Source organism: Silurus aristotelis (genome assembly GCF_946808225.1).
Source record: "Silurus aristotelis genome assembly, chromosome: 12".
NCBI classification, from domain to species: Eukaryota; Metazoa; Chordata; class Actinopteri; order Siluriformes; family Siluridae; genus Silurus; species Silurus aristotelis.
The window spans coordinates 25,550,519-25,562,845 of NC_139585.1; the positions used below are offsets into that span (position 1 = coordinate 25,550,519).

The 12,327-nt window shown below is 38.2% G+C and overlaps 1 protein-coding gene across 4 annotated transcripts in view; it reads left to right on the forward strand.

Annotated features, from left to right (window-relative positions):
• Positions 1 to 826: 826 nt before the first annotated feature.
• mapta (microtubule-associated protein tau a) overlaps positions 827 to 12,327 on the forward strand; it is a 35,776-nt gene continuing 24,275 nt past the window's right edge. For 3 of the 4 annotated variants that reach the window (XM_083557113.1, XM_083557115.1, XM_083557114.1), the window contains exons 1-3: positions 828 to 940; positions 8,202 to 8,360; positions 10,801 to 10,887. In XM_083557113.1, coding sequence (XP_083413239.1) covers positions 8,219 to 8,360; positions 10,801 to 10,887 — 229 coding nt within the window. In that variant the 5' untranslated portion in view covers positions 828 to 940; positions 8,202 to 8,218. Of the gene's footprint in view, positions 941 to 8,201; positions 8,361 to 10,800; positions 10,888 to 12,327 lie in introns of all 4 variants that reach the window. The other variant, XM_083557116.1, reaches the window with a different exon arrangement.

Below are 12,327 nucleotides of genomic sequence, written 5' to 3' on the forward strand. Positions count from 1 at the left end.
GGGTGGGATTTGAACGCATGACCATCTAATCAGACGTCTAAAACCAATGTATGAAGGTGATGAAGGTGACCATCCATAATTTTTTTATAACACTTACACTACAGAGTCATAGTGGACACCAAGGATGGGGCGCCAACAAATCGCAGGGCACAACCACACTCAAACACACACATTCAACCAGATCAGTGCAATGTCTTCAAACTAGTACCTGAGAGAACACACAAACTCTGCAGACTAGGGATGCGCATCTCAAAGCGTACATTGAAAATTCACAGAATGCGATTGAAGGAAATATGATGTGCAATTCACTATGGTACAGATAGTTTTTTAATTCTTTGCTTCAGACAGACAGCAAGAAAACAATTTGCTAAAGTCCCTTCGGGCCTTCTAACGCATGGCCCTTTCACAAACAGACATTTGTAGTGCGAAAAAAAGAAGAAAAAAGAACATAAAATAAATCCAGACGTTTTTTCCTGTTCTGTCTTCAGTAAAATGCAGCTCTACCTCTGCTATAGTTGTCTGATCACAGATTATTGGTCACGTTCTAAATGATACAGGTATTGCACATTTACTGATAATTATATATAAATAATAATCATAATAATGATAAAAATAAGGATTATTTAACGTAGATATGATTTAAAAAAATTCTGAATTGTGATACAAATGGCATAAATTGATGCACACTGCATATAGGAATAATTTTTAAAGATGAAACATTTAATGTAGAGTCTGAATGCATGATCCAGGTTTCTAGAACCTCCAGACTGTCTGCTGTGTCCGTTGAAGGCGAGAACACGAATATGGATAAACTGGAGCAGGGCCTGGGGGTGGGGGTGTTATAGCGCCCCCCGGCTTCCATCAGGTCGCGGGTGGGAAGTGCACGGGGCAACAGTGTGCGACTGCAGCTGCAGAGACAATAACGCCGTCGGCAGGGCAGGTAAGCAAAGCGCGTTCTTCTGTCATGGGGTTATTTTATTATTGAAATGCATTCGAAATGTCGAAATTATCTTTTTTTTTTCCAAGACGCGTACGTTTATGTATTGTATATGTTTATGTTTTTTGTGTATATTTTGCTCTTTGTGTGAGACTATCAGGCCCGCACAGAAATAAACTATTGCTCAGAATAGAGCAGAACAGATCTAAAATTACCCAAATGTTATTAAAAAGGATATAACAGGAAATAAGTGGAGAATGAAGCCTCATTTTGCTCCATGGAGCCGCCAGCCAGTGTAACGGTATTTATTATGGCACCTCCACTCTCATATATATGTATATGTAAATGTACATATACATATATATTATATATACACAATATATACATAAAGCCTCCTGATTGCCATTCTGGGTTTTTTTTTTTCATTCAAACTATTAGATGATGTTTATTCCTGTATTTTGAGAAACCAGAGCGCCGCCGCGTCTCACTTTGTTCTCATTGGACCATTGTGCGTTTTGCCTAATGGACGTCTGGCTGTGCGTAAAAAATCACCCTACAAAAGCATATATGATTTGCGTCCTGTGCGTATCTGGAAGCAAATTGCGCAAAAGAAATTGCGCAAAAGCGCGTTCCCGACTTGCCATTGTCTCTCCTTGGGAGGAAAATACACTCCCTTTGTCGGCTGGAGATTTTTTTATGACATCGCCAATAGCCTTGCACTTGACTGTCTGTGTCTGTGTGCGTGTGCGTGTGTGTGTGTGTGTGTGTGTGTGTGTGTTTTTCATCCTCAAAGCCATGCAAAATAATCACGTGCACGATCTGGTCGGTTGATGTCTATTATGCATGAGGATGTTCATCCATGAGACATGGAGTCCTCATTATTAAGCGTGTTATCCCGCACCCACATTGACCCTAATTGGATTGGAGATGGGGGTGAACCAGAGCTTTGCAATTGCTCTGATTGGTTCAGCAGTCCTCCTGATACTGCAGATATTCCTTCTATTCCTTCTCACCGATGACATCTTTATCGATTCCACTGATATACCTTAAGCTGTTGTTTTTCCATCCCATCCTCAAGGGACTATCATATGGTCCAGCATGTGTTCATTGTTCTTCATTGCTTGGTTCAGGCTGATTAGGAAGATACGAATATGTGGTGGATTGAGGGTCTTGATGGCTCAAAGAGGAAATTGTGCTTTATTTAGGAGTGTGTTTTGACCTAAGTAAAAACCATGGATCTACATTTTAAGAGCTGTTTGAGAAAACCAGAGCGATAGATATTTCATATCGGCAGTGCAAGTGCATCTCTTATCCTTACATTTATGTTTAATTTCTTAGGAGATGTTTTGATCTGAAGCAATGTATAAATGTGTTTAAATTTATTCTGAGAATCCAGCGATTTAAGATCCTTCACGTATGTAATGCAAGTTTAAAATTTCTCTTGAGTTCCTACATCATCTACATTCACTGCAAGAAGTTCTGAAAGTTGAGGATTATTGAAAAAAAAATTAATGTTCTCTAAAAAACCCTACGTTCATTTACCGTGGTGTTTTTGCTACATGAATAATGCACAACTGGATATTAGAGTCAGAACCAAGGACAGGGTTTTATGCAAATTCTACAATTCATTGAGATTATCATTGAACAAGTTCACAATCCCAAAAAAAGTAGTGTTTTTTTTTTTTTTTTTAGCAAATCTTTCTAAGAGACGATCGGTGGGTTGATTTAATACGTTTACATAATACATTTGAGATGTGAATTCACCAGATCTGAGCAAATGTACACGCTACATAGGAACTAAAACCAGCAAGTTGGTGCAAGAACTTTCTGTACATACTGTACATGTGACAACATGCAACATACGTTACATACAGACGATATATAACATTTTCAAACCATGCAGCTTGACTTGATCTTTCAGTGCATGCATGGTTACAACACTGTTTTCCTGACATCCTGTAGTTCTGGTGCCAAGAATCCTTCCCTCGCAGTGATAGTCCAGCCAGCTACATAATAAATAGTCTGACTTTTTGCCATCTCTTTTTCACTGCTGCTACACATTTCATTTCACTTAATATAAAACTTAATATGTATATTTATATAAATATAAATATTCTGATTCTGATGATTCTGATTTCAGAGCAGAAGCTTGTAATTCAGCCTAATGGTCATTTTTCTCTTTTCTGTGGCTTCCCAATAGTTAATTCATTCTATTCCAGATCTCATCATCAGTCCCATGTAATTCATAAACAATATTTCTTGACAAAAAGACTGGATTATATATGTTTACTACACTGTTCCATGACTGATAAGCCTCCTGCTGGAAATCCTGCACAGATATTGGCAGACTTTCAAAATAAAATTACTTTTTCATCAACTTCTCAAAGCAGCATTTTTGCATACCATTGCATTGCTCTATGGAATGACAGAGATGTCCATAGTAAATGTGCAGCTGCATAGACTTAGGCTATTAGTCCGCCCCGCAGAACCATGAAGGACCAAATTCCTGGAGTTTGCGTTTATGGGATTCCACATTGCCCTGTTTCCAAGAGTGCTTTGCTGGGGCCTTTTGGGAATGCCACATCGTTCTCAGGTTTCTTTATTGCGTTGCAGTTGTAAACCCCTCCACAATGAAGGGCAGTAGGTTGAAAACCACTCTTATGAAAGTGCACAGCATAGCAGACATGGTAATTGCACATGATTGCTGATGGATGTTATCATAGCTATGGCTTTATTTTACACTGTATATATATATTTAAACTTTTATTGCCACTTTATTGTAAGAAGCACTGATTGAGGGTGATAGCATCATTTACATGTCTGAATTAAAACATATAATGTGATATATTAATTTCCTTTAGATAGTGAAAAAGATCTGGCAAAGACATATGACAATTTTTGCAGGTTTTAATGGTTTGCTAATAAAACAGCAACAAAACAGTAGTATCACTGTTAATAAACCAATGGAAAAGTGTATCATATTCCTATTTACTTTTTCATCAGCGTGACATTGTCAAATAGCGTCTCAATCTAATTGTAGCCAACTGACTGACTATTCATGCCATAAATACACACCAAGCCAGGTGGTATTCTGCTTAGAGCAGTTTGACATACAAGTATACTTCTTATTACAGCTAATGTGTCATTGCGTCTTCACAAAGCAGGGCTCCTGCATGGAGAGCATGGAAAAGAGGGCAAAAGAGATCTGAAGAGAATAGACAGAGAAAGGAAATTAAAAAGCTAGGTCAAAGAGGCAAGGCCAGTCATGCATAAGGAGAGCATGCTGATCCTGCAGCATCCCCGATTCCCTACACACTGCACACGATTATGGTTTTGCTGTGTAATTCTGGCTCAACAAACTTACAAAGTCCTGAGGATTCAATTTTAGCATCAATGTTGGCACAGACACTAGTTGCCAAGGGTGCATTGGATATTAAAATCAGTTCAGAACTCTTTAAAACATCTCTGCCTTATGTCATTGGTAATGGCACGAATATATATAGAGCAGACGTTCTTTACTGTAGCACGTGCATCATGACAATTATGTTAGCCAGCACTATCTGGTGTTCATAATGGATCTTATATCCAATTGTAGTATCTACCTACAGTATTTAGAAAAAAAGGTCAAATAAATAATAATGTAGGGCTATTTATAAGTTTTGTGTTGCTTGTGTTGAAACCCCTAAATTAGGTCATTATAAACAATATATTGGAATTTATAGGAATTTGTTAGAGAATCTTACCTTAAAAAAAGCATCAAAGGTAAAAGGGGCTGTGAAATTCATTCTTCGTATATTGCATCGATGTTAGGAAGCCCCTGGAGCACTGAGGGTTTAGGGCCTTGGTCAAGGGCCCGAGAGTGGCAGATTGGCGAAACCAGGGTTTGAACCCCCGACCTTCCGATCAGCAAACGTTTTATATCGAATATGATTAAAAGGTTGAATAATTATCCAGGAATAATATTTATGGGTTTTTAAATAATTTTACAAGCAATATTGTTTTTTTCCCCTCCTATTTCCATTTTGGAGCAACTAATGTGAATGTTTAGCATTGAGACATGTTTCGAGGGCAGTGACAGTGACACTGATTGCATACAGCAGGAAGGGAATGCAGCGAACATCAAACTATGGTATGGGTTTTTGTAATGTCTGGCCGACCTAAATGTTTGAATTGCGAGCCAGAATTTGGTTTCTGAGCCATCTCCGAGAATCTTCGAATCATGGAGAGTAATTATCCTTAGGTAGTGTTTCTTTTCAGACATGCCCTCATGGCTAGAAATCCATGAAGCATAAATAACAGGCTGTGCAGCTATTTGGTTTTGAGTCTTTGTTCTTACACACTAGTATTAAATAGTTGCATTTATGTGTGTAAAAATACAACACAAGTATTTAGGCATGCTTATTATATGTACATAGGCGTAACTGAAAAGGTGTATGTTTTCCAAGTGTAAAGATTGTAAACCGAGGTGTGTCTTTCCAATGTCAATATCATTGTTTATCTAAAGCTTCCCTCGTGTCACATATGCATTGGTGGGTTTGTTGAAGACACAGAAGCTGAGCCAAGCATGCATTCCAAAGACAAACTTATACGCACATGAAATGCCTACCTTTGCCCTGACATCTAATAAAACACCAAACACAGACACCTCCCTGGGTAATTACGAGGTGATCCCTAACTGTCCTTGGAGACAAGATCTAAATAAACAGGAAAAAATGCTGTGTGAGGTTTGCTGGGGTTTTTTTTATATCCTGATGTAGAAATATGAGCCTCGTCCACCATACGTTGTAGTTTAATATTAAATGAGTAGAAAGTGTCAAAAACCGATGTTCCAGGTTAACAGGAATGGCAGTTGGCAAGGGAAGAATGGATAAGTCATCTCGAAACACAGACAGATCTCAGTGCAAACATCACATGTTTGGTAAAGGTTAGCGTATACTAATGGCACACAAAGCAGGTGAGATTTTTCCCACCAGCCTTAGAAATTTTCTGCTGAACCAACTTTCATTTTTTCCTCCATAGCATATGTTTGGACAAATGGAGTTGAAAAAGCTGCTTCAGGCTCGCTCGTCACACACATTTACAGCATTTGAGATTTAAGGGCCTTGCTGAAGGTAAGGTAGCAGCAGCGGGATTTGAACTCATGTTCCTCCAACCCATAGTCAGATGCCTTAACCATTGAGCGACTACCTCCTTAATAATATAAAATATGGCAGTTTTACTGGCTCTCAAGTGAGTTTTGGTTGCCTCTCTAAGGAAATCATAATCTGGCACCCGGAGGAGCCTGAAGAGTCTGTTGACTTGCTTGTCTAGACGGACATCTGACCAGAATGTAAGGTTAAGGATAGAGTTAAGCTGATCTTGCTCTGTAACAGGTTTCAGGGCTTAGTCAGAGGCTTTACATTTTCCCCCTCACGTAGCATTTCTCTGCATACACCCTGAAGGATAGCATTCTTTCAAACAGAAGATCTCAACATTTCTGATAGCATGTCTAGACTTGGACTTAAATATATAAGAAGAGACATATTGAGTTTAGAATGAATGGACGCCCGTGTCATGTATGCGTCCCTACATCTCACATGTCAGAGAAAGTACTGGAGGAGAAGCTGTGGAGGAAAAAAAAGCAGGACATAAATGTAATCGTTTTCTATTTCCTAATCTTGTCCAGTCATCGGCTAAAATAAGACCTTCTCGTCACCACATTTAAACATGTCGGGATTAACCGTTTAATCACCACGTGCAGTACAAATATTGGAGTGAGCATGAGCTGTAGTAGAATCTGCTCATATATTAGAATATATTTACATTATTTGGCAGGCACTCTTATCCAGAGCAACTTACAATTATCCTATTCACACAACTGAGCAGTTAAGGTTTAAGGGCCTTGCGCAAGGGCCCAGCAAGTGGTGGTGGGGTTTGAACTCACAACATTCTGATTAGAAGTCCAACACCTAAGCTACAACTTCCTCTAAAATATATTATACTATGGTATTATGTAGAGGTCGATCAATACCGATAGCTAGGTTGGATTGTACGTGCCCATAACCGATTCATCAACCAATACTTTTTAAAATGGATCGTGAATAATAAACAAACATTACACTGCATGTACAATAGTACTGAACTTTGTTCCATATATTAAAAGTGAAATAAATAGGAAGATATTGATTGTTTTAATAAATATTAAGGAAAATAAAAGACGCATTCAAACTGAACCCTCCAAAATAATTGAAACAGTTCCATCCGAAATTAATAAAAAAAAGACATTTCAAACAAACAGCAAGTGGCGTCAGTGAGTCGCCTCTAGAGGCAACCCGGAAAAATTATCGGTATGGATTTTTGCCTATAATAGGTCAAATCAACAATGCCAATGAATCGGCAAAACCAACGAATTGGTCGACCTCTAGTATTATGTAGTCCACGTTTGTATTCCCTCTAGGAACAGGACAAACTATGTATAAAGATGCTTTAAGTGGTAGCTCAATGGAAAATATGTTGGCCACGGCTGAGTCCTCGTGCAAGGCCCTTAGCCCTCATTTGCTCAGTTGTATGACTGAAATTTTGATCTTCACAATAAATCAGGAATCTAAGCGGAACTCCATTTGCATTTCACTCTGCATATCTATGCTTTCGGCAACAACAAGATTTCCATTTTAATGTTTATGGTTTTCATCAAATCCTTAGAAGGGACCTGATAATCATTAATTATGACAACATGATAAATGCTGCAAGGTGCTCAACTAACCAGCACATTCTATTCACTTATTGAATTAATAAACACTCAGTTGTGAGTGGATAGCCATGTTCGCATGTGTATTTGCTATTAAAATGAAGTTGGAGTGAAGAGGAAGTGTTGGTTTTCAGTGTGAGAGAGGAAACTCACTTCTGCTCGACTGCACTATTTTGGGGAGCGTGTCTGAAATCCTACTCCAGACCTGCATGTTGGCATGTATAAATAGCTCTGCTTAAAGCGGCCCTGGGTCTGTTTACATTGAGTTAAACCTACGATTTCAGTAGAAGACGACTTTTTTGTGAATGATTTCTATTAAAATGCTATGAGAATTACAGGGCCCATGGAGTTATGGCTCTATGGCTTATTACTGTACACAAACAAGTCTGCCTGTCCAGAAGATATATTTGTCTGTAGTGCTCTTGAAGTGGGGTTTGTCCAGTTAGCATAATTGCTAATTAAATCTTAATTTCTATTTTCTTTCTTAATATCTACTCTCTTTTCTTTTTTTCCTTTTCCTTTCTTTTTTTTTTTTAGAGTGATCCTTATTTGCAATGGACCAGCAGCATGATTCGTTTAACAGCCACTCTAACCACTGCAACGTGGCCGATGCCATGGCGAACTCGCTTGCTGGCATGGCTGTCAACGACCGTCACCACGGGGATCAGTTGGAGAATGGCATCAGTCCAATGAAAGGTGAGGTGAATACTGAGAGATTTTTCCAAGAAATCATTGCTTTTCATTGAAGAGTATGGCTTGTGTTAGGATCCTAGAAAAAAAAAAGAGTTTAGGATTTATTAAAATCAAAAATATATTCTGATGCGATAAAACAATATTTGAAAACCTGTATTTTGAACCTTAATGTGCAGTGTTTCTTTCTCCACTCTAAAATGAAAGGACACGCGTAATTGCCTCTGAAGAGGGACACTGCCATGAGCACGCTGCCAAAATAGCATAGCGGATTAAACAAATCTGACATTCATGTCTATTCCTAAATAGAGTTCATTGTGCCTGCATGAAAATAATTGTGACATTGTCATGAGCATTGAAATCCTGTTGGAAAAACTGTAGGGGAATGTGCTTCTCAGAGAATAAACATGTTAAATCAAATAATTAGGCTTCATTAACAGATGATCTATTACCCCTAATGAGCGTAACTGCTAAATCTTATTGCCATACACACAATTCACCTGAAAACATTTGAAGTGGCAGTGAAATTTATAAAGAGTATAAACTCTATATTGTTTTTTGGGTGATGGAAATGGTGGTTTGGTTTTATATTTGGAATCACATCATCAAAACATTCATATTAATTTGTATGTTCGCTTTGCAGTGTAATCAGTGTAGCAATGGCTTCCTGACGTCTTTTTTTTATTAATTGCTTTACATAAACACTACAAGGCCACGTTTGACAGGGTGCTCAATCCAGCCTTTGCAGCTGTATGCTTTATTCTGGAATCCTGGAATCTGGGTCAGTCTGTGCTTAGAACTCTGTACTGGTGTAGCCCATAGTACGAATTCAGCGCAGCTATATACTAATGTTTATGTGTGTGTGTGTGTGTGTGTGTGTGTGTGTGTGTGTGTGTGTGTGTATGGGGGGGGGGGGTTTATAGTGGCTTTTTGTAACATTTTTATTATCACAGCTGGTTTTTGAGTGCAATTAACACAGGCAGCAATTCAGATTTGTAACCCTTCAAACAAATTCTATGATGACTCTACTTCCAGCTAAAATGTAAATTTTTTAATTAGATGAGTAAGGAATATGAACGCAACCTTGGGCTAGAGGGTATTTTTTCCAGTTTTTTTGCCGTTCGTATCATTTGTTTTTGTTGTATTTATCTGCCACACTTTAAAGGGCGGTCTGTGGAAATATTGACGGACATTAAACTAGTCCATGAAAATATTGTCCGACAATAATCCGGTCCGTGGCGCAAAAAAGGTTGGGGACCACTGCTCGATACCACCACGGGCAAGACCAAAAAGCAGTCAAAGGATGTCAGGGACAAGATTGTAGACCTGCACAAGGCTGGAATGGGCTACCATCAATTGCTGGAGCTCCATGCAATATCTCACCTCATGGGTAAGCATGATTCTGAGAAAGGTGAGGGATCAGCCCAGAATTACATGGGATGAGAGTGTTAATGATCTCAATAGAGCTGGGACCACAGTCACCAAGAAAACCATTGGTAACACACCAATCTCTCTCTGCTCAAGAAAGCACATGAACAAACCCGCCTGATGTTTGCAAATCAACATCTGAATGATTCAAAGAAGGTTTTGAAGAATGCGATGTGGTCAGATAAGACCAAACTTGAGCTGTGTTTAGAGGCAGGAAGACTTCACCACCAATATCTAGGATGAGAACCTTCTGGCCTTCTAGCCAGAACACTGAAGATGGGTAATGGATGAGTCTTCCAGCATGACAATGAAAAAAAACATATGGCCAAGGCAACACTCTGATGGTCTTGTAGCCCATTCCAGCCTTGTTTTTGTCATGTGCATGGTGGTGGAGAGGTTTGAATAAAAAGCTAGCTCCTATTTATTTATTCAGTGCTAAGATCCAAAATGGCCCTAGCAAACCGAGGCGATTTCCGTTACATGATCAGCGGCAAACTGTCATCAGCTGAGCTTTTTTAAGCTTGGCTTGAACATTTTGAAACAGAATTGTTGACTGTTGGCACTGTGGGCAAAAAATAAAGCGTGGAAAGACAAACAGAACGATGCACTCATTGTACTGACAGGCAGCATTTCACCAAGTGTGCCAACCATGAGAACAATAACCTTCCTTGTGTCAGACGCATTATAATGCTGTGGGCGTTGTTATAACGTTCTCCCTTCACCCTATTTATGACCCCTATACATGCTAGTCAGTAGTCTAGCTTTCCCCTCACTAGGGTGCTAGTAAGTTCTGCCCTTTTAACTTCCACCTCAGGCTACACTCAATGTGGGAAAACTGTTCAGTGTGTTCCTGGAGGGTAAATTGCACCAGTTTCATCGAGTTGGTTGAATTCTACATGGGAGCCACGTGAAACAAAACATGGCCTTCTCAAATAATTCTGAATAAACACTTGAATTACCAACCATTTGAGCACTTCATGTTTCCCTCCCCCATGTAACTGTAAAGTCTTTCTTTCAGACGTGCCCCAGGAAGTTTTGGTCGAACCGACCAAAGACGAGCTAATGTCAGGGACTGAGGTCTCTAAAGTAGAGAGCGCCGCCTCTGGTGAGGAGGTGAAGCATGGCATGAAGCCTGCATTAATTTTATAAGGTTAAATTAGTAAAATCTGGCATGCAGTTACTCAAAGAAGCCATGGTTCTGTTTCTGTTGTTATTGTTTATGGAAATAATCCTACATATTTACTTGGCATGATTCATTCTTTTCCACTTGAAAAACTCTTTTTGAAATTTTACTTACATTTACATGGTTATATAAAATGCAAAGCAGCCAACCTTATTTTTTATTTTTAGTTGGATCTGAAGGTATACCGTTGTTTTGTTGCTCCCAGTATTGAAGCTAAGAGTAAAACCAAGATCCTGCGATTTGCTTGAAGCCCTGAGATTTGTTACTTTGTGGAACATGTTTAGAATACATGAATACATTTACTGAACTGATAAATCTTCAGGCAGTAATTTATTAGTTCTATGGCAAGAGAATTAATAATCATTTTCCTTATCAGTAAAAAAAAAAAAAATCAAAATGGTTTTGTTGTAGCATGAACATTAGTCCAGTAAGTAAGCCTTTTTACATGGGACTTTGGCTGACATTTTGTTGAATTTGCATGTGAATTGGTTCATTGATTTAAACTCCAAGCTTGTTCTGCTTGTTTATTCTTCTGCCCCAAAGAATTTCTCCTGCAAAGAAACTCGGCCCTGCATGGTTCTCTATGCACAATAATGTAATACATATAAAGTGACTTAAAAGAAAACAAAACTGTTGGTTACAAGCAGGCATTTGTGATTTTTAAATAAGCTCAAATGAATGCTTTCAGACATGAACATGGTTGTATTATAAAGTACAAAATGACATTTTTACAAAGTTCAAAAAAATGTAAAGACTTATTTGTTTTCAATTATATTTGAACTAATGTACATAAAAAAGCATGCAATATTTGTAGAGTTCCCTTTAAAAAATGTAACATAAATTCCAAGAAAAGCAATTTTTATGCTTTAAATTTTGAATAATTGATATTAAGTAATTAAAAAGACTACGAGTGTGGTCTTAAATATTTTAGGTGTTACTTTCATTTATTGTATTTATGATGAGAGGAATATGTTTAGCAGACTCAGAGTAATAATTATAATCAATTTCAATAAACAATTTCACAATTATAAATATGTCAGCTTTGTTGAAATCCATCTGCATTTTTGTAATTAAATGATGTCATTTTATATGAGCTGTATAGCTCTAGGGTTGCAGCATAGTGTTGTTCGGTCAGTTATCTACAATCCCAGGTTCGATCCTGAGCTGTTTCTGTGCATGTTCTAGGTTTTTTGGCTTTTGCTCAGTGTTGAGACCCATTCAGAATAAAGTGGTTACTGAATTAAGTGGGGTTTTTTTTATAAATAGAAAGTGTCACATAGGAGCAGTACAGAAATACATATCTAGGTTTTGATTCGTAATGAGGTTACAGTGGCAAGGAGAAAGATCCTGAGATGATGTTTT